The following is a 24,114-nucleotide window of genomic DNA, read 5'->3' on the forward strand; positions in this document are numbered from 1 at the left end:
CTTATACAACTGTGCAGTTTGCGCTATAGAACATGTATGGAGATTAACCCTTCTAAATGTGGATATGTACATTTGTGTGCTCACAGTAATAATTTGAAATCTGTAAGAACTCAGCAGCTCTTTTGTGAACTCCAGCAGTCCTTACCCATTTCAGCTGTGGCTGTCTGAACCACAGTTGTCTTCTTGGTGTTCCTGTAATGAGAAAGGAATTTATTTTCCCGTATCTGGGCTGAGATAACAGCTTTGCCATACAGAGCTGACTATTCACAGAAACTTTTCATTTGTAAATGTAGCACACTCTGCTGTGGTATTCTAAATTTTCTATTTCTAAGCTGATTTTTGTGAACTTGTCAAATTGGAACTGCTTTCCGCTCTGCTAGTAAAACCACCCAGTTTTTTAGTTCATCCTCTTCTACTTCTTAGCATAACTCTCTTTCTCTTAGGGTCTGTATGGCAGTTCCAGTTAAACTGCACTACCCTAAATACTTTTTCTCACTCTTGAAATATGTTTTTGTTTTGTTTTTTTATTTCCAGCAGAGTAGTTATGAAAACACTGAACAAAAGTAAAAACTTGCTTGATTCTATTTAAAAAGGAGAGGCAACAACAACAGCCAAGAAAATCTACTAGATGGTTATTTCAATAAATACATTAAAGTTTCTTTTATTTTTCTCCATTTTTAGCGACTAACATAACAAAAACTTTCAGACCATCAAACCAGTTTTCACAATCTGCCATAAATTCGCATTTCACAGAAATAATCCTGACAAGCACTAATAGATGAACGTTGTTGGTGCAATAATAAAACAATATAAGGCATATTTACACCATCCTTACATACAGAAAGAACACTGTACACACAAAAATATCACAGATCCAGAACAAAGCAAATTCAATCCTTTAGACATTTTACGTTTATAGGCTTGGTATCAAACAAGTAATTCTCCAAGCAACAGACAACCTCTTGCTCTTGTGTGATTTATTTGTAATATTGTGCTCATGCAAAACAGGTATTTGATTTATTGCATTAACATTGAGAGAATGTTGGGAATTAGTTCCAAACCCAGTTCAATTGAATTTTAAACCCTGTTTGTCTTCATCCTTAGTAAGTCTGAGTCATTTTTAACGGTGACATAAAATGAGGTGTTAACTGATGATTGAGATTTTTATTTGTTATGTTCCAAAATAATAATGAAGCTCAACAGACTGTGGTTCAAAAACCATCTTTCTTGACCATGCAATTTTTTTCTTTGCTATTATGAAGTGGTTTAGATGAGACACCTTTTGCATTTTTAAAGTTTCTATCTTTTTATATATATATATTTAAAGAAAAACATGTACTATCCAACATCCACTGTTCACAGAAAGAAATAAGCAGCAGGAATAGCTCTGGTGGCAGAGTTGGCCAGGAGGAGGAGGACATCAGTAAGAGGCAATGTAACAAACATCAAATGCCTCAGAGATACGTCAGGAAACAGTTGATTACTATAACCCATATTTCTGTAAGAGTTCAGACTGCCAGGGACGTTTGCGCTCTGGGAAGTAATCTGGAATGTGGATTTTTTTAAAATCTTGAATACATTTTCTCATTTCTTCCTCAACGCTCAGCTTCTCACACACCTTCTTTTTGGAAAGGTTTGTTTCTCTGGACTTGCTAATGAGAGTTTGAAAGAGTTCACTGTTCCTGCGTTTGTCTGGCGCTGGCATCCACTGCACCGGGGCCTTCTTGGACGGGCGATCCAACGTCAGAGTGTTGGGCTGGTGGGCTGTGGATGGCTGCGTGCTGGTGGCGTTTTCTTGAGGGGTGCTCGCTTCCGAGTGGCTGTCACAGCTCGAGGTGGACAACTCGTTACAGGAAGTCCCACTTTCACTGCCCTTGTCCAAAACTTTGTCGTGCTTCCTTTCTTCGTGGTCTTGTTTGGGGGAAATGGTTCGCTGCGGGGGCCCTAATAAAAAGCAGGAGAGAAAAAGTATTAAGCAAGCACTGCTTTACACATAAAACTGATCAGATACCATTTATGAAAAAATGATTCAGAGTCTCAGCTGGCAAAAGTTGGTCTCATTTCCTAGTAGGCAACAAAAACTATGCCCAACTGGTAAACAAATTGAAGGTCTGGTCCTCAAAATTCTCACTCCTGAAAATGTCTACAGCAAGAATAACTTCACTGCCTGCCTCAGAATCCAGGTAATGAACTGTGCACAATGCTCACAAATCAGCTGCACTGGAAATCCTTGCTAGTTTAAATGAACTAGTTTGCTATTACACTGCAAGAAGTTTATTGTGATAAAATAGATTTGGTTGTATAAGGGAAATACTACTGTACAATTTGCAAGCTCTTCACTTGAATAAAAATATTCCAAGGACTTTGATTTTAATTTTTTTTGGAAGCTCTTAATTCACTTTGCCTGAACAGTCTACTGATACTGTGCTCTGCAGATGTCAAGTCTGCAGAAGCCCTAGACAGAAAAAGGAGTATTAAACCTAGGATAACAGAGAGATCACTCACTGCTGACAGAGTCTTTAGGGTTTTGGGGTTTTTTATCCTGTAATGATCTCACTGCACTTCTTACTGTCAGTTGTTACCCAGACTTGGTGCAAGCTCAGAATTCAGCTGTACACCTCCTGCTGCACAGGCTGGCAGGGAAAAGGAGGTTATGAAGTTTTAGGTAAAGAGGCACTCTGCCATGGCAGGGGGAGCAGCCCACCAGCCTCTTGGCAGGCACTGCTCAGCAATTCACATGCATGAAAATCAGATCTAGGCTCTTATTCCCTCCATATATAATTTCTGTTTTGAAGTCTTATGCAGAATATGAATGTGAAAAATATGTGGTAGCCACTAAATCTGTACAAGCATTTTCAGTTTTGAAGACTTATTTGAAAACTCCAGCTGTGAAGTGAAATGATGCTATGCTGACATCATATAAACGTCACAATCTTAATTTAGGACGCTATCTAAAAATGACAGAAATATCTATGCAGTTTAAGGAGTTTTGAAATGGACTAAAGTATTCACTAAAGGGAAAAAATTCAAAGATATCTAAAGATCTAAATGAAAACAGAGTGGGGATTTAGTGGCAGTTGTGTTTTTCCTACAAATCCTAAAAGCTTCCAAACAGGTTGGGTAACTAAATATCTTTTGAAAACTAGGTTATCCAGATACCAGCACCAGTTTACTGCCATTGCCAGTACCAAAACTCAGAGTATGACAGTTCTACCTCGGGTCACTGGGACAGAGTTGCAAGATTTTTGATTCACTTAGCATTTTGTTGCTCAGAATTACAAATAAGAAATGCAATTAGAATTACAAAAAATGCAGAAGCAACATGAACACCCCAGTGGTCTTTTTGACAGTGCAATTTTGTGACTCAAAGGAACATAAGAAGATTGCAGTATTTTATATGAGACGGGGAAAAACAAAACAAAGCAACACACAAAAGAAAAGAAAGATTAGTCAAACAATAGCAGCACTCAACAACCTGCTTTTCTTTTGTTTTAGCCAGCATCTCAGGATGCTGTATCCCATTTCTGTAGTCCATCTAGAGAAACCCATGAATAATCAAGAGCCAGAGACAACAATCCTACAGGGCTTGTACTTATATTATGCAGAGTGAAAAACAGAAGCAATTTTCTACTTCATTATATTCAACCCAAATATTTAACACATGGCTGCAGCGATTTCCCTCCTCCTTCTCTTTCATAAGTTTGTTCACCTTCTTAAATAGATTTACATGCCTTCCTTCTATTGTTGTATCTAGCACTAAATTTCATACCTCAAACGATTATATGAATATGCTAAATTGAGAGTCAGCTGGCATTATTGAACTACTCTGGCTTTGCAGCATGCAATTATCAAACTGAGTTGTTAATCAGACAGTGATTTCAGCATGTTACTCTGATTTTCAGTAACATGATTAACATCAATATCTAATCTAGTTTACAATCTCGGCTTCTTCAAATATAACAACACACTCTATGACTAAGAAACTAAAGCTCTTTGTTTGCAGTACTCAGTAGTCCTCAAATCTCTTTCCTGCCCATTTCTTTTGATGCAACTTCATATATCAAGATGGTATTTCTTGTTGGTTGCTTTGTACTTAGTTCTTTATTGATACTCCTTGCTTCTCATGGGTTCAAACCCACAATGTACTAAGGACCTATTTCAAAAAGCACATTGAAATACACCTTCAAGAATATAAAAAATATACATTTCCTGCTATAAGATTATTCAGGAGCATGACAGTAGGCAGGTATTTAAATGCTTTTTTGGATCACAGCCCTGAGGTTCAGTATCTTAGAACACTGAGTGCCGTATGCTCCACTGAATTGCCTAAATTCACAATGACTTGAATTGAAACACAAGTTTCTCCCACATCTCTTCTTTTAAAAATTAACAAATCCTCCCTCACAAAGAATTCTTTGTATACCTATGCACTGCTTTCTCAGTAGTGTGTTATTAACAGAAGCAACAGTTCTGCTAGAGGGGAGGTTTTCCTCACAGTGTTTTCTGCCTGCTGAAACCCAATAGAATTTTAAAATATATACAGAAGGATCTACAAAAGATTTGTTGAATTTTCAACACCAGGGGTTACTGGATAGATTTAGCTACATTTCTAATTCAAAAAACATCTAGTTTTTGCCCTTTTTGCTGCCACACTTTTCACTGTACCTCCTCAGCCATTCCAAGATAACACCAAAGACATTCAAGTAGTTCAGTCTACCTGAAACTACTTATTTTCCAGGAGTGCAGAACAGCTCTTAAAAACTCAGAGAAGGTATATTTGCTCCACTGTGCACACAGAATCACAGGATCATTCAGGTTGGAAAAGACCTTTAAAATCATCAAGTCTAATTCTAACCTGACACTGCCAAGTCCACATGTAACACTAAAAAAATCACTGACTTGCAACCTGTCTCTCCTGCTGCTGTCTGTTCCAGGACCTTCACAGCTGCTGGTTCCCCAGCTTGGAGAGGCTGAAGTGAGTCACTGCATCTCGGTCCTCTCCAACTCATCTCCTCTGCAAAGATATATCCTGTTGCCTTCTCCACTGCCCAGTTCTCCAAACAGCTCCCAGGCAGCAGTTCTCCTCCAGGCAGTTCCAGTAGACACTTTTTCCATTGATTGTCTTATCTAGCAGCATCTCTCACAGAAAGTTAGAAAGTGAGCTAGCCCTTTACCTGGGCTTATTCATCATCTCTACTATGGTGGTATCATGGTTTAACCCCCGCCAGCATCCATGCGGCCACTTGCTCACTACCCCATGAGCAGGATGCCGGAGAGAACCAGAAAGGTAAAAGCCAGGGAACTCATGGGTTGAGATACAGACAGTTCAATAGGGAAAGCAAAAGCTGTGCACACAAGCAAAGCAAAAGAAGGAATTAATTCCCTGCTTCCCATTGGCAGGCAGATGTTCAGCCACCACCAGGAAAGCAGGGCTCCATCACGTGTAGCGGTGACTTGGGAAGACAAATACCATTGTTTCCAATGCCCACCCCCTTCCTCCTGCTTCCCCCCACTTTATGTACTGAGCACGATCTCACAAGGTCTGGGATATCCCTTGGTCAGTTTGGGTCACCTGTCCTGGCTGTGTCCCCTCCCAGCCTCCCACACACCCCCAGTGCCCTCTCCAGTGTGGCACTATGAAAAGCACAAAGGGCCTTGGCTCCGGGTAAGCCCTGCTCAGATATAGCAAAAACATCTCTCTGTTATCAACCCCATGTTCAGCACAAATCCAAAACACAGTTCAAGCCACTGAGAGGAAAATTAACTTTATTCCAGCCAAAACCAGGGTAGCTGGGGGCTGCTAGACTCCAGAGTCTAATAGACTTGAAAGAATAGGTCAAAGACATTTCTATGATCAAGAAGGCATATTACATTTACTTTGACTGTATTTACTCCTCATCTGTGTTGCTCTCTGCGCAGATTTTAGCCAACATTTCCTGAGAACCAACTAATAAAAGAATCACTCTCAATCACTAGAAAATACGCATAGAAAATTATCTAGAAACTTATAAACTTAATTCTCTGAAGTGAAAACTTGTTTCTGTCAGTAATGACAACCAAAACAGAAACCAGAAGAAATTCTATCAGACTTCCTGGTCAAACAGTAACTGAGCAACAGAGCTCTAGTCAGAGAAAGAACAGGCCAAAAACCACAGCAAATCATACAGTGGCCAGAAACTATTGGTTGAAAATTGCAACCATGTATTTACATAAATTGTTGCAGATATTCATAAAGTGCAGTCTGAATAACTATTTTAACCAGATTTTTTTAGCTCTATCTCCTGCATCTGAGAAAAATACCACACATGAAACATTAAAAGCATAAAATAATGATATTCTGCTTGTCTATATTTCAGTTTTTGTATACACTTATTTTCTTAAATATTTGTACAGCGGTCTTAATACAAAAGAAATCATATTCAAGCACTGTTACCACAGAAGGACTTTGTCAAGAGATAAGCACAGGATGGAGTGACAGGATAGCGCTGTCACTCACTCCAGGCCTGGTGGAGGAAGATCTGGGTAGCACATCCTGGGTAATGCATCCAGGCAAGAATTCCCACTGAGGCAAACTGCCTAAAGAAGCAACTTCTCATGTGCATATCACGTATGCATATCAAAGATCACCCCAAGTTATGGGACAGATGGTATCTCTGACCACCAATAACCACTGAACACCTGTGCCAAATATGCTTCTGTGGATACCTGGAGCTTAGACAGTAAGATAAGCCACCATGGTGGGAACTTGAGATAAGATAAAGGTGGTTCTCCTGTCCAGGTGTTACCTCAGGCTGAGGGAAAGGCTAACAAGGCTGGGGGAGAAGGATGTATCACTAACAATGGGCAAAGAGAATGCAGAATTTGGAGACCACAGGGCAAGCCAACTCAGCAATTATGTTGAAGTCAGCTCCGATGGGGTAAAAGTTCTGGCGGGGGAGATTGTGACTGCCAACTCATGGCCCACCAACCCAAAAGAAGAGAGACTGAGAATGGGACTAATTAGCATTAGAAGTGAGGAAATCATTTAACCAATAGAATAAGCCAACTGTGTAGACAGTAGAAGTTTTTAACCACCTTGGGACCCTCACCACCAAGAGGTCCAGGGTGAAGAATGGCCAACAGGATGATGCTGGATTTATGGGTGGTGACTGTCTTCTGCTTGATCTCTCTCTCTCCCCCACCTCCACCCCAACCCCCCTTTTCTATTTTTTTCTATTTCTCTACCTCACATTTACTGCCAAATAAAATCTGTATTATTGACTTTGGCATATGGACTCATGTGCATCTTAATTCGGGCAGAGGCATCTCTCACTGGATCTTAACATGCTTGTAGCTCAGAAAGTCAGCCAGATCCTGGGCTGCATCCAAAGCAGCGTGGGCAGCAGCGCCAGGCAGGGAATCCTGCCCCTCTGCTCTGCTCTGCTGAGGCCCCATCTGCAGTGCTGTGTCCAGCTCTGGGGCTCCAGCACAGGAAGAACATGGGCCTACAGGAGCAAGTCCAGAGGAGGCCTCAAGGATGCTCAGAGGGATGAAGCACCTCTCCTAGGGAGCCAGGCTGAGAGAGTTAGGGTTCTTCAGCCTAGAGAACTGAAGGCTCTGGGGAGATTTTTTGCAGCCTTCCAGTCCTAAAGGGACTACAAGATAGATGAGGAGAGGCTTTTTAGCAGGGCCTGTTGCAATTTGAAAAGGAATAATGATTTTAAATGAAAGAGGGTAAATATAAACTAGATATAACAAAGGAAGTTTTTGCAGTGAGGGTGATGAGGCACTGGAACAGGTTGCCCAGAGAGGTGATAGATGTCCCATCCATGGAAACATTTAAGGGACTGTTTAACGTTTAAGCTGGATGGGACTCTGAGCAATTCAATGTAGTTGAAGATGTCCAACCTTCATTGCAGAGTGGGTTTGGACTAAATGGCCTTTAAAGGTTCCCTTTCAACCCAAATAATTCTTTTGGATTCTCCTTTCTTTGGTCAAATACCTGGTTTCCTGCATGCACAGTGTCAGATGCATGAATTAATTTCCTCACTCAGCTACTTTATTCCTGCAGTGTCTCAAAGATAATTTTTTTTTGTTTATAATTCAGCTTATTTTTACTGCAAAATGTAAAAAAAGTTGTGAACATATGCACAGACTTCTGCAGTTAGCTATTTTAGTAACTACTGTGTTGAAATGAATAATGGAAAATCTTAGCTCTGGAGTACAATAGTTATAGCTGGATGCAAGATGAGTTGAAGCTGATATAAAAATGGTCATTTGGGAAAAAAACATAACCAACACTTTATATGTGTTCAGTATGCCCCACCTCAATCAAGAAGGATGAAATCTGCTGAAAATATGCTATCTTTTACTGTTGTTTCAGAAAATATGCATAAAAGAAGTGAACTGATTGGAGTTCTATGAATTCCCTTGCTAGCACTATAAAATAAAGCCTGTTTGTTGATTTAAGTAAAAACCTAAACCAATTAAAAAACCAAACCAACAAACCCAAAATCTTGAGTCTTTCTGTGATGTAATTTTAGTAAAAAAGATCTTGAGGGTATTTTATCTTCGCACTTTCCTGTTTCTTCAAATGTACTTAAAAACCCAAACTCAGCTCTACTTCATACAGTCTATCAAATTAATTAAATAATCCACTTAATTAAATCAGTTCATTTGAAATGAATAGCCATAAACAAAACTCACTCCTGCATAAGCAATACATGTTTTGTAAATATGTTATATTTATTGAGAATTTCAACAAACATCTTTAAGAACATTTTTTCTTTCAAGAGTGTTTTCAAAAAATTGCAGCAAAATTGCTATCAAAATAATGATGTAAAATACTGAAACAGTAAATAAATTTCATGTTTCTAGTAGATTTAATAAAAAATGAAAATAGGAGGGCAACAGGGTTTTAAACTGACAGTATATTGGGTGGTTCAGGAACATAATAGCAATGAGAACAGAAGTTATTTTTATTTTTATCTGCAGAAGTAATAATATCTAATTCAACAATATTATTTGCAGTTTGATTAATAATTTTTGCCATATGTGAATTACATATGACTTTGTTTAAAATGCAATTTTTCCCACATTGTTTCACAAAGTGGAAAGTCCTCATTTTTAGAGGCCACACAGGACCTTTAGTCTGGAACACAGATATGTTAAACTCCTGAATGAATTTCTCCTCCACCTCCTCTCTCAAAATTGCCTTATAGACAGAGTGAACGTAAGATGAAACCTATTGTGTTTTATGATTTAATCTTTAGAATCTACATAAAATTAACTATAATTAATATACAATTACAGAAAAGAATACTCATCTAATCTCACATTGATGACTTACTCATCGAATATATCTAGGATTTTATTACCTTTCAACAAGACTGGGAGTATTACACTAAACTGAAAGCTTAGAGAGAAGTCACCTGTGAAATCTGATGACAGATTATGGCTACTGTGGGAACACTTTCATTACCGTAAGTTTGAGTACTTAATATCACACTTCAATGGTAAATGATTACCTTTTATGTCTAATTTCACTTTATTTTTAAAAAAGATTACTTTTAAGAGCTCTGAAAGGATAGCTCTAAACCCCGGACATTTTCAGTGGCATATTAATAATATTTCCAGTTTTAGAAGAAAATCCTGTTCTTAAGAGCTCAGCTCAACGCATGAATTCACTTCGAGACCTGCACAGGACTCAGCTGGACTCTTATCACTAGATCTGTAGGTTAAAACTGTACCTTTATGGCTGGCAGATTTACAAGGTATTTCCTGACTACTGCACTCTGTCCTGTTTATCAAAAATCAAAGCTAAATCCACTCCTTGGACCTAGCAGTAAGTGTTTATGTGGGTTTAAGTCCACTCAGTTTGTCAGGAAAACTTCACTACTAAGTTTAGTTATCACAATTTACATCTCACTCAGTTCTGGGGGACAAGGGATGAGGGGAGAAGGCCATGTCCCATTGAATGTCTATTTTAAGGCTAATATGCAGGCCTACACATTAATTAAGTGGTGTGCAGTCCTCAGCTGTCCCCCTGGCCATGGATGAACTTCATCCATTATGAACATATCAAATAAACAGTGCTAAAAACTGAATATTCACTGTGAGAAATATCTAAATGCTCTTGTCAAGCTCTGCTCTAGACAGCTTGCACTTATGGGAAGAATTGAAGAGCTCAGCATAGAAATTTCCATGAAATAAAACTCTGTGTAGGAGTCCTTATGCTGTGTGGCATCAAATTGCTTCAAGTAAAAAAGCATTCAGTTTCCAAACTGGGTTTCATCTGGTACAAAATTCCAAACCACTTCTTAAATTAAAGTCTTGATCCAAAGAATGCTTAGTACATAACAGCAAAGTATTTTTGATAAAGGACGATTGAAATTTAGCCTTTCCTATTTTCTTCCTCCTTTGAGATGAGTGATGCATTGCTATGGATAACCAAATGCTCACCCTTTCACATTTTTTGACCCAACTTGGTCTTGGCAATAGTCAATGCAAAGTAGAATAGCTTCAAAAAACCTAAAAATAATGTCCCTTTCACTTTCAATTACTTCAGGGTAAAGTACTCATTTTGAAGAAGCAAGGTGACTTCCCTCAGGCATAAGGGAGAATTAGTATCTGTGAGGCTTTGACTTATTACTGTGCCAAGTTCTGAACTCTTGGGTAAAAGGCCAGTGCTGTTGACATATCAGCTTCAGTACTTTGAGCAGAACCTAAATTTTATGTGATTTAGGAAAGCCAAGCAAGCAAGCATGGTGGCCTGCAAATGAGACTGCCACAGAGAGGCTTGTGAATCTCAGCAGGGCTTCTCTGACATGAAGAATAGCACTTAGGTTACTCATACTTAATCAAAACAGTTTTGTAAACATGCCCTATGCTCTGGCAAAACTTCAAATTCATATCTACAGGGCATGTAAATTGGTTTGGCCTCACTAATAAGATGACTCTGAGCTGTGAGTCCAAAACTGCAAAAAATTTAAAGAAAGTTTTAGGCGTAACTGTTGAACGCATTTAAATCAAAGACAACATACTCTGTGACCTAAAGTTAAAGAAAATTTATTAAATAAAAAAAAGCCTGTTCATTCTTGTGAGAATAAAAAAAAAAAAAAGACCTTATCAGAAAAACAATTTAACAGAGAAAATAATGTGAAAAAATACTGTCTCTCTTGAAGAAAAAAAAAAGAATTATTTGTATAACTTTTCTGTACTTTACTCAGAAAGCATATTTTTATTGGCCTCCCTAGACAATTCATCTTTAGATGAAACGATGCAAAATTACTGCAGATAGAACTTTAGTCTAAATGTTTGAGCAAAAGCATATGAATATTATGTTCTGAAGAAAACTCCACCACAGACTTAATTATCAATTTTAATAGAACACATAATAATAAACTAAAGAAATTATGAGAAAATTACAAACAAATCATGATGATTATAAGAGATGAAGGCAAAATATACTCCTTGATTACTTGGATCTGCTTTACTACATTCAGAATTTAATAGGACATGCAAATTATCCCACAATATTTTCTGTCCTCTACAAGTCCATGATGCATCTCACATGCCTTGATTTCAACACAGAATTTCAAAGTGTGAACTGTACACCTGGCAAAAACTTCTTGGTAATGTTTCGGAGTACTAAGATTTTTAGGAGTGTTTATTTTCTATTTCATGGATATTTCAATAGGAAGAATATGTCTGTGATTGCACTCCTGATGAAGCCTCTTATTTAAATCTCCTTACCTGCCATGGAAAGATAAAAGACACTGTGTAGCAACAGCATCTGTACTGGGCATAGCTCCCACAGGGGAAATTACCCTTTAATAGTGTTAAGCTTGATGGTGTGTGAATGGTTATGTGGTACTTGAAGTGAATGAAGCAATTCATCTTTCAGATTAGGGCCACATGCCTGTAAGTGATAAGTGCTTTGTCTCAAAAGAAAAAAAAAAAAGAACACAACCAAAAAAAAAATATTTTACTGTCACATTTCCTACCACCTGATGTTAAACTAACTTCTAGAAAGGGTGCAGTAGAATGAGTGAAATAAATCAATGAGGAAAATTTTTTTGCTTCTTTCCAGTTAAGCCATATTTTCAATATTATCATTATTCATGACATAGAAAGACTAATTAATATATAGAGAGGGAACTATTTTTGTTATATGGAATGACAGAATAATAAATAACAAATACTCTGTGTCCAGCTTGAATTCATGAGATATTTCACCTGAATCTTGTTTTGAACCAACCCACATTCTTCCATTTGTTACTTTTTCAGCTCAGTTTTGTGCTAACCCAAACAGAACTTAAATAGGAGAGAGATGGAAATTCTGACATAGGCAATTTGTTGCATTCCAGTAAAACCAATGAAGAGACCACAGGCTTTTATTAAATACATTAATCTGAAAATTCTGAAGTCATTCTGCAAAGCATCTTTTCTAGGCAGATAAGCTAAAGATGACAGGAAAGACCACTGGTTTTCATATCCAACTGCAAACAGAGTCCAATATTGAAGATGGTATTTTTATTTGTGAAGTTAGAGATGGCTATGACATTAATGCACTGCTGGACATACAAGAAGAAAATGAAAAGTTTGGAATAGGAAAGTTTGGAATAGATAAGATAAACTGAATCTGTAGCAAAAGATTTAAAGTCAGGAAACCACCAATACTGCCAATATCCACCCAGCAAGTATTATGTGTGATAGATTTAGCCATTTCTGGATTATATCACTAGGTCAATATTTTGCAGCCAAAGATGTCAAACCTCCTGTTTACCCTTGAAGAAAGCACTGTTTAGCAAACAGATTGCAAAATCTTCTGCAAAATCCTAGAAGCAAAATTTTAAAAGTCCATCCCAGCTAAAGGAATATTGTAAGGTCACCTGCCAATTTCCTAGCAGGCAACACAAACTTCCAGAGCCAACCAGATGGTTCACATTTTCCATGTTATGTTCTGGGTAAATCACCACATTCTTCAGTGGTGGTCATATGCTATATCATTCTCCATTAACAGCAGAGCAATAGCAATAAAATACAAATGTTACACTAGCAGCAGTATGGCTGAGTGATTTGGCTATTTTAGAATGAAAGTAATTTGATATAAAAGTATTTGACATCTAGAATGGTTGATTTTTTTTCTCTCTCCACCTATAAAAATATTTTTTCCTTGCCCAAAATCTGAAAATATAGATAGTTAAAATAATTTTGATGCTTGAAGGAGAATTTTAGAAATGAATGCATTGGTATACATGACAAATGAATACAGCTTTTATAAAAAGCATGCTTCTTTCATAACTTTACTTGTTACAGTGAATAGGCCCAATTGCTTTGGGCAATTCTTGGCAACATCTGGCAGATGTGCTTGTCATTCATTTACAAACTGTAGTCAGTTAATGTTCAGCTCTGAACTTATATTTGTTGACTCATTATTTTTGACTGGTTTTCAGTTAAGAAATATTTTGTTCTGACCATGAGCAATGCTTATTAGTTACCTTTTAGATGCAGCATTTTCCCTAAAAGAAATAGCTAATTGATATTAAATGCCACCAAATTATAAATTTGGCCTTTGAAAGTCAGTAGGACTTACCTAGTGATACTCTCAAAAAACCACAAAAAGGAGTTAGGGGAATGATCAAAGGCATAATATTTGATTGTGTTGCTCTTGTAAATTCCCTTAAGACTTTGGAGCTTCTTTCCTTAACTAGTGCTGGGAGTAAGTTTACTTTTTTAATGCTGATCACTGGGAGAGTTCCATGACACAGACTCATCTTCCAGCTTCCACTTTAGCCCTTGCAGCTAAAAGCAGAGGTAACTTTTTCTTTCAATGCCTAGGATACTGGACAGTACCAGAGAATCTCAGTGGCAAGAATGCTCAGTGTTTTTAAGCTGCTCTTTCATAACCATTTTCTTCACCTCAGATGCAGGCTTGAGTTACAAAAAGGAAAAAAATTGATTAAAAGTTGACAGCATACTTGCAAAAGCTCTAAAAGGGCAGAAGTGATAAAAAGAAAGACAATCACTCCACATTACAGAAACATGTCCCAAATGCATCTCCTTCCCATGACTCACAGGATAAACTATAAATGGCTGCTTAACCTGTGGGTTTAGATCCTCAGTTCTATTTCCTATTCTATTTGGTATCCTCAGATAACATTCAGAGAAAGTACTGTCGAGCTGGGGAGGCATACTGACTTCCGTATCCCTGTTTATCCCTGATACAGGCCCCCATTCCCTGGGGGTCCCTCTGAGGTTGCCCACTGTTATCACTCCCCTTTCTCACCTTCCCCTTTCTTCTCAGAACATATTTATCTGCTGGTCAATCAGGCATTTCAGTCTGTAGTCAACCACATTACTGGATGCTGCACTCTGCTTTGTAAATATTAATATTGGTTGGGCATCTGCTCAAGTGTGAAATAGTCTTTTAGCCACCAGGTCTGTTTGGCAAAGCCCTTATCAGACTTCTAAGCAATGTGAAGCTGAATCTCTTTCCACTCAGATAAGCAACACTCTTCTTTGAGCCACTCACATTTCTTTTTTCCTAAACTCATTTTAAATTCTCAGCTGTCAGATGTGGCTCCCTGTGTGGCCGCATAAATGTTTGTGCCAGAACAACAGGCACTGGAGGGAGGATGGGAAAGTGCATTGATGGGAAAGGACTGTACCTCTCAGTGATGGCTTACAGCAATGTGAAACATGCATGAAGCAATTACTCACCTTCTTCTCACACACACACATTAAATGTATTGAGTTTATAATGCCCCCAACAAATACAGTTTACTTTCAACAAAAGTATACATGGAATGTAAAAATGCCATCTCAAATAAGGTGTACCAGTCAGAAACATATTTCAGTGGAACTTCAGGGATTCAGTCACAGTCAAAATCACTGCTTCTCTTAGAGGCTGCAGCATGAGTTAAGGCAGAGGGAGAGTGACCAACACAAAGTTTCAGAAATATTTGCTTTGACAGTTTCTTTGTAGGAAAGTTTATTCATAAATTATTGGCACAAATTCTCCTCTTTGGGGATGGTCAGGGGCCTCAGATACTTTGTTCTAACTGTATGAGCAAGAGGAAAAAAAAACAAAAAAAAGGACAGGATCAACCATCATGTTTGTGGCTTGTTTACCCCTTCAATTTCAGATAATACACTAGCAGTTTTCCTTGATAATTTTTATTTCTGTTTTTCTGAGTATCATCTCACATAACTTTTCTGTGTCAATTACACTGTCAGTTGCTTTAAAAAAAACCAGGAAATCTTCATTTCTTCCTTCCAGCTCTTTCAATTTTCTTTTTTGTCTTTCCTTCTGGCATGCAAAATAAATTAATGTGACTTCAGAGAATGTGTGTAAGACATGACAATAGGAAGTTGTCAAAATACCATGCACTGGCTTTGGCCTTAAAAAAATTCATATGTTAAAGAATTATTTCAGACTTCAGCCACCGTGGTGGCTGAAACAGAATGATAATAGGCAGTAATCAAGTGCAAAACAATGGGAAATGCAGACTCAGTAATGTTTGGTTACCAAGAACTAGCAGTGAATATATGAACTGGGCAAAAATCCACAATGAATTAATTACCCTAAGGGTTGAACCATTAACATCAAAGCAATTCAGAATATACTCAAAATCATATTTGTACATGTTATGCCCTTCCTTTCTGGTCCCTTGGATAACAGAAAGTTCTCAACCTGCAAGAATGCTGTGAAAAGACCAGAAATGTTTGCGGAAATCTTTCCTTAAATAACAGTTCTGGTCATCAGTGAGGTCCTTCTCACTTCAATGTATGCAGCATGATGCATATTTGAGACTTACATTTCAACCATAGCAATGCCATTCACCTGTTTTATCATTCAGGTCTGGTACATGAAAAACTATAAAGTAACACAAAATTATACATGTGGGGCATTCCATCCTCAACCATGTAAACACATGCCAATAATAACAACTCCCTATTTTAGATACAAATTCCTAGATCACCCTAATGGAGTAATTCAAAACATTTGCTTAAAGCTACTGAAAATATGAATATACATGCAGAAAACTAAAATGATTTATGATATATTTTTAAGTAAAAAAAAGGATAACGAATTCACTTTGCACAGAACACCTCATTTTTCCTCTGCTAAAAGCAGAATAGTTTGTAAATCAGTTGTATGCTCAAGTATTTTATATGCATATGAACAAAGTATTCTGACTATATAACATAAGCCCACAAACAGATAGAAACCCCTGGAGGCTGAATTCATCAAATGAATTCTTCTTGGGAAGCAGTGAAACAACACAGCCAAGCAAATGGAAATCTGTTTGTGATGACAGTTGAGGTGGTACTTCTTTCCTGTCACCATCCAGACAAAAAAACCACAAAAAAAGAGCAGCGTATGTGCAGGGGAGAACAATGTAACTTCAGTGGCTCAGATTTCCAAGTGCAATCTGTACAGTGACATATCAGGGAAAGGGATATCTGTGCCCTGCTCATTTTTAGTATTCCCCAGAAAGGAACCCAGGGTAAAAATACTCCTCTCTTGCTATATTGCCTCAGTCTTCCTGTAGTGTAATATTTTGCTTCCTACATACTTGTTTTTCCTCTATTTTGATTCCCTTATAAACTAAAACAATTTAACCAAGCTTTACCAATGATAGTGTATCTTTCCTATTCAGCTGTACATTGAGCTTTTAAATTCAAGGCGGTTACCCTGAACAAATTGGTTTTCTTGCCTGAAAATATAATTTTCTTTCGCTTTTCAATGTCAATATTGAAGTCAGGGTTCTTCTGTTTCACTTCCCAAGTTTCTCCACCTGTAAAATGTAAGTTGTCCCTTCTGTAAAAAGCTTCAAGACCTGCTGCTGAAAATATTAAATGACAACTGGATACTAATAATTTATTAGATTAAATTGTTCTAGTTTCTTAAGAAATAAATTCCAAATTTATTTGGGGTTATAGATTAAAGTACAGCTGGACCAAGAGAAATTAAAATCCAAACCATAAACTAGTTAACAGTTTTCTCATGTGACTGTAGAAGATAGTCCCCCTTTTATATCCTTACTACCATTTCTGGTCTGCTAATGTGTGTGGTATGCCACATACTATTGTGTATTGACAAATTTAGGAGAGCAAAGGAAGTCAAAATCCTTAGTAGAAAAGATTAATGGAAGCCCAGGGATTACTAGTTTTGTTCTCCAGGATGCTTCTGATTGACTTTGTCTGATTTTCACTCTACAGTCAAAAGTTTATTAAATTCTCCCTTCCATTTTTCTTTAAAAATAGAATTAAACATTGTATAGCAAATGTTGATAAAAGGAAGAAAAATATGCTGATATAGAGTTCTACACTCTTTTGACAAATACTGTAACTTGCACATTTCATATCTAGCTTTTGTGCCATGCTTAGTGAGCACAAAGGGCAGAGCTTCAGAGCTGCCTGTGTTCCAGGCAAGGTCACGGATGGCAGAGTCACGCTGGCAAGGACTCCTAGTGACAGAAGGAAAACTCTGATATACCCTTTGATTTCCCCACAACCAAGCTTCGGGGACCCACAAGTGGGAATGGTGCCTGCACTGTGGTGGTAATCCATTGCTCTAGTTGGGGGTGGCTTCGCTAATTATACTAACATGAATTAAGAGGCACAATGTTGGCTATAAGTTCTATTTCTTTAGTGAAAGACTTTAAACTGGATTTTGTGAACCAGTCATGAATTGCTTTATGACACAAACACCACCAACTGTTCCTTGTATTAGAACAAAGACCATTCTTCACAGAAAACTTAATACCTTTTTGACTGTACTTTTCAATCTACTGTGAATGATATCATTTACATTTTACACTTCTCATAATAAGAAAACAGAAAACAAAGGGTTTTTTTTATTATCTAATCATAGTTGGTTTATTACATTTTTTAAAATATATTGGGGTCAAGAGGACAATTATTTCTTATCTTGCTTAGCGTGGGTTTTGACTTCTGTCCTTTGTTTTAAGATATGTTTTTTTCTTTCCAGTAAGTGAAATGCTTGTGTTTTTTAAAAATAATGTAAAATAAATTAAGAAATCCATATAAGTTAAGAGAAAAAAGTAATCAAAGCTTTTAATAACTTTCCACACTTTTGAAAATCACCTGTTTGTCTTCTTAAAACTACCTTTCTTTTTCTAAGAAAAAAAAAATTAAATTTATGTACCTAAAATACTTGAACTTTTGATGAAATATTTTTCACTGAAAAAATATTAGTGTTTTATTGTGAACACAACTAGTGCTTTAAATATATCTCCCACATCTTACATCACTCTACTGTAGTCTGTGACACAACCGAAAAAATTATTCCACAGATCACTTTTATGATATTTGTCCGTAGTTATTTCAATATCTTCATATGAAAGAATAGAAGGCAGAAAGGGAAAAAAATTGAAGTAATTGTAATGTGCATGATAAGTCAGTTAGAATACGGGTATCTCTTGATTATGCAGCATCTATGGTTAATACAGATGCAGTACTAGAAGTACAGATACAGAAATACATTTCTACTAATGGCAAAATATTATATAATATATCCATACACAAAAAATTACGCTTATTTCCTCAGCAGGTAGAGGCAGCCAATATTTCACAATCATCACCTCCTTTGCTTCCTGCTGCTATTGTTGCACTCAATAATGAGACTTTCAGTTCTGCTATTCATATGGTTGCCTTTCTCATAGCACGGCTCAGATTCTGAACACAGTCACACTGCTGTGAGTCCAGCTGCACGCCAGCTGTGTTGATGAAGGTGCTCTGCACTTCATCATGCTCACACATAAGAAGACAAGTCAGGTTCTGTTGTCTCTTTTATTCCTCTTCATTAACCTGAGTATGTGCAGGACAGACATACTCCTACATTCAGCAATGCCACAGCTGAACCTGGAGGTTCTCAGCTCCCATTTAGCAACTGCTAAAACCTCTCGGTTTCCAAAAACTTGGAAATGTTTTCATGGCCATCATCAGAAAAATCTGTTAGGTTTATGTTCTGTACTGGAACTACTGTGTTTCCCTTACAGTTAATTTTTTATAGTTTCTTTATTTAGATATGTTTTTTAAAACATAGCTGTTAGAAAAGGATTCATCATTTTTAGATGATGAATTATTTTCTGCTTTGTAGAACAACTTCAGTAGGCAGTCCAGGCACAGACATATGCTGACAGCTAAAAGCCTGGAAACAGGGAAACTCTGCTAGAGATTGCAAGTGTTTCCAGAGTGAAGTGATAGCTGAGTTGAGTTTCTTAGGATGACATGCTGCACTTAGCTATCTAAGTTCAACAACATATGCTTAAATCTTCTCTTCTTGATGTGGATTTCAGTTTTACCTTAGCTGGAATACAGCTTAGAGATATTTGCCACTCTCCTGTCATGCAAGCAATGAAAAATTTCAAGTTTTATCCTCCTCATGTTTCTTTGATAAGGACTTTACTAAGCACATCAAACATTTCAGTTTAATGATAAAGTACAAGCAAAAGCTTACGGCTGGGAAGTGAATGGGTGAAAGAGGTTTGCAAATGGTATTTGCAGTATCTGACCTGAGACAGAGCTCACAAAAATAGCACTGGGTGAAATCCACACAAAAATCCTTCTTAAACCACCAGTACGTGTGTCCTCAAGAGTGTGCCATGCTCCTTTTCTGCCTTGCCTGCCACTGCAGGTTCCCCATGTCACTGGGGGTGCCTGCCCAATGCTGCTTTGATGAATATCCATGTAGGACAATGGGCACCTGCTTCCTGCAAAGAGGGCCATGAGAGCGGTGGGGCCAGACATCCTGCAAATGTTTACACATGGCTCAATGTGTCAGGACAGCATCACCCAAGGCAAGAGCCCTCAGGGAAGGGATGGGAGGTAACACCCTCTAGGGAGAAGCATCCATGCTGACCTCCAAGACAAGCTGCAAACTGCTTCCCACTCCCTTCTGCTCCGGGACACAAGCTACACCACCATGTCAGTTATTGTTTTTACTTCATCATTTTTTCAGAAATAAATTAAAATCTTGCTTGTATCAAGGGACACCCTGAGAATGGGCTCAATTAATAGAGAAGCAAGTATTGTCTGATGTGCATGGCTTCAAACGAAAGAAACAGAGATAGTCACTGAATGGCAGTCTGCAGCATTAAACCTGCCCCCTCTGTGAGCAGCATGTCTTTTCAGGATTAACAATTTATGAAGTTAATGCACATGTAAGTATGCAGCTGTCCTTTTCTATTTTTAATAACCAAAAAGAAAATGTCACTAAGTAAAGGAGAAAAAAGCTGTTTCTCAGTTGGGACTGTACAGGAAACAGTGGCAGAGTTATTCTCTGTGCTGTAAAATGGTACAAACCAATTTTATCATGGAACTTAAAAATACCAGATACACCAAAAATTTAAACATCTTTATTTTGCTTTTAAGTTATTATTGAAGTGTTCTTTGAAAGAACTTATTTTAACTTGAATTGTAAAATGATTCCTACACTATGTGTAGCTTTGTATAAACAAGCATTAAAAAAACCTTACTTGAGATATTTCACTATTTAATTGTATTTTCTTTCTGTTTTACACAAGACAATACAAACAATCCCTTACTTTTCTGGGCATTTATGCATGAAGAATCTATTCAACTGCATAGAATATTCACTGCCACCAGCTTTGTGAAACTACACACATGAAGGAAAAACATTCAGTGTTTAAATGCAGTAGTCCTCTGAGGAGGTTTATATGCAAACATGCATTTTTCTGCTTGCCACCAGTTTCTTGGACTTTGGTAATGGATGTGCTATAAATACTTTGATAGGAATAGAATCTGCAGCTGCATGGAAAGATGAATTTTGAGCAATACATATTTTGCTAGAATATCGGTACAATTTCTCACTCATTTGAAAAGTATTGTGAAACTTGTGCAGTAATGATCTGCAAAAAGCTGGACAAGAAGAGGACTTATATAGGAATACAAAGGTGGCCACAGACTTGAGTACATGGGAGGTGAAGATGAAAACTGAATCGCTGAACTAAAAAAAAAGTGTGTTCTTTTGTTCAGAATCAAACTTGAGATGAGTCTCATTTAATATCTGTAGTAATGACCTTCGCAAAGAAACATGCTGCAGAAATGTGGTGACACAAAGTTGTAAAATATTACAGAAGTCACACTGGAAATGAGGTGATGCTGAAGATCTAAACGATAGAAACAGGGTGAAAAGTAATGGTACAAAAATGCATCTTGGAAATTATCAACAAGAATTTCTTCTTTAGGCATCTGAGTGGAAAGAAAAGGAGAGCAAAGAATTGGTTGTGCTAATTGATCATAGTTCCTCTGAAAAAAGTAATACAGTCATTAAAGAAGAAGTTGTATGCAATTCCAGAACATAACAAGTGAGGAATACCCCGAAGGAAAAACTATACTGCTCTGCAAGGTACAGGTAAGACCTGACCTAGAATACTGTGTTTAATTATGGCTTCTCACACTTATGAAAGACAATTCAAATTAAAGAAAGTGCTTCTAGCTTTTTTCCTCCTTTTTACTTTTTTTTTATTTGAAAGCCCAAAAGAAGAAAAAGCAATGAAAACAGAAATAACAGTGTTTGTGCAAAAATAGGTTGATTTTAACCAATTGCGAGTTCAGAAGCTTTATAACAAGCCAGAACAACAAGGTTTTGCAGTTTGATAAGTTTATATACATGTGGTTGTTTGAGACAGTACATATTCAGTAAATTGGGAATTGCCTTCCAGCCACATCTATGATGAGATCCTCAAATTACCTACAGTTTTGGTTTGGATCTGCATAGATAATTTTCCTATAGGTACTTCTCAAAATCTTTTGAGAAATTAAGGCGAAAGAGAAGAACAAAATCAAAACCACGTTTTCCTTAAATTGCTTGTGTTGTGGGCTGACAGATTTTCTTTCTGGGAGTTGCACACTTGGAGCTTTGCAGCTCAAACCTACTCAGGACACCAGTGAGGGCACCAGGTAGAATTAATCTTTCCCCCCTTTGCCCAACCTACAGTGCAATGCACCAGCTTACAGAAAAATGAATGCAACCTGTTTCTGTCGTGACTCACAATGAAGCTGGTCAGTTTTACAAAACACAAAATTTTATAAATCCTGCATTCTGCCCAGAAAAACAAAACCCCCCTACCTAGCAGGTCTTCCCAGGAATGCGCTGTACAGCTGGAAGTAGCACAGGCATTGTATTCACGGTGCTGCAAACATGGTGATTAACAGCCAAGCTCTCAGCAGAGCATGTGGAATCAAGAGAGTGTGCCATTCTGACAAGACAGAGCTGCAAAATATTTTGGATGCAAATGAGAATAATAATCCAAACCTATTGCATAGACTTTATACTGGTAGGAGACAGGATGAGACTGTGTTAGAAGTTCTGCGAGATTCAAACAACTTTTATAATCTATTTAAAACTATATATGCTGCTCTTGATCTTTTGGAAACAGTCTTAACCACTCTGTTTATGTGTAATGATAGCAGATCCACCTTTTAGTGAAACCCTGCCATCATAATTGGAGAGTATGTACCCAACATGCTGTCGATTTCATAAGACTTCATCACTTCCTTGGCTGTCAGTCTCAGCAATTGCAGTGTTATGTTCCTTCCTCCCACACTTTAATTTCTTTAGCACAGGGCAGGCAGTGGAGCATGATGTTTATGCTGCTATCTCCACTGCTGTTGCTACTTCATGAATGCATTTGTAATACAAGTTGCTCAACCATTATGAGAATAATAATGTATTATGAAGCAGGCTACTTATTATGCTAGAATTATTCAGTAACGGTATTTTTAATGAATATTTAATTTCCATCATCACCACAATTTGCATAGAGCCACCTATAAGTCTCAAACAAAAACAAATAATTGTAATCCAGAGTCATTAGTGCAACAGTTATGAAGTCAATTCATACATATGAAAACATTTATTGTTTCAGAAAGGTAAGTCTTTTGGGGTTATGTTAATAACCTCCTTCCTGAGCTTATCTGCATAAAGGATCAATTACTGTGTTTAGAAAAAACAGTATACTGTGTTTACTTCTGGGACAACATGTAACATACTTTTCTCCTTTGAAGGTCTCAGCAGCAACTGCATAGAATATTCACTGCCACCAGACCCTGAATATCTGTCCACTGAAGAAGAACCTTTAAAGTTTCTTCCATATTCCTCTTGAAAAACATACATTTATATTTATACACCTGTGCAATGGTTCTAGGAGGGAAACTTAAGACTTAAAATCCCTCTGGAAGCCAAAGCAATGTACCTTTTTGGTAATATATTTATAAGGCAGACACCTGTACTGGCATACACCAACACATGTGGTAATTAAGAGGAGCAAAATTCAAGAGACATATATAAGCAGCAAGGGCAGACACTGTCTGATAGATTTTGCTGAAGTGGGACAAATAATCTAAAGTTTAAACTCCCTACTGTTCCCTTTGCATCTCTGGAAGAGGTTATTGCTCCCTGAAACAGTAAAGAAAATAATGTGCTGGCACCTCTGGTGCCTCAATTCACAGCCCGATAACCAAATCTATCAATAAAACAACATTTCAGTGTTGCATTAATAGATATCACTTTTGCTTGGTTCTGATATTGTAGATCAGAGATGTTCCTTTTATCATTGAGATACCATGTATCTCTAATGCAAACAACAGTGCAGGCTTTTAATTTGTATTTTAGAAACTGTTTTGCTCAATAATCCTGTAGTTTATAGATAATATTCTTGGTGAGCAGGTTTCCTGATATGTAGCAAGTATTCTACTCATAACAGAATATATTTAATATGATGACTTTATATTCTCTATAATTTCATCATTAACACTTACTGAAAATTAAGAGAAAATGCAGATAGGTATAGCCCCTAATTAATTAGTATCACAGTGTGTGCAGAAAACACAACATAAATGCAACATATCATATATACTATGGAAAGCTATTGTGGAGATTATCTCTTATGACTTCTATTGGGACACTACATATAGCATACAAGATGGTGCCCAGGTAAAGTAGTTTTCATTAATTTCACTGATATCAGTGCTCTTATAACTGTTGAAAATATCCATTTGGACTTATTTTTATTTTTCAAAATTTATGTAGCCCAGTCCCCCATTCACTACTCTGCACAGAGTCAATTTTCTTCAGCC

At 37.3% G+C, this 24,114-nt stretch overlaps 1 protein-coding gene across 1 annotated transcript in view; it reads right to left on the reverse strand.

Moving 5' to 3' along the window:
* Nucleotides 1-632: 632 nt before the first annotated feature.
* Nucleotides 633-24,114, reverse strand: part of KCTD8 (potassium channel tetramerization domain containing 8) — a 91,978-nt gene continuing 68,496 nt past the window's right edge. The window contains exon 2 of the mRNA XM_054294747.1: nt 633-1,944. Coding sequence (XP_054150722.1) covers nt 1,484-1,944 — 461 coding nt within the window. The 3' untranslated portion in view covers nt 633-1,483. The remainder of the gene's footprint in view (nt 1,945-24,114) is intronic.

This window comes from Melozone crissalis, unplaced genomic scaffold (genome assembly GCF_028551555.1).
Source record: "Melozone crissalis strain CALT ecotype California unplaced genomic scaffold, PUWL_Pcris_2 ptg000006l_1, whole genome shotgun sequence".
In the NCBI taxonomy this organism is placed as follows: Eukaryota; Metazoa; Chordata; class Aves; order Passeriformes; family Passerellidae; genus Melozone; species Melozone crissalis.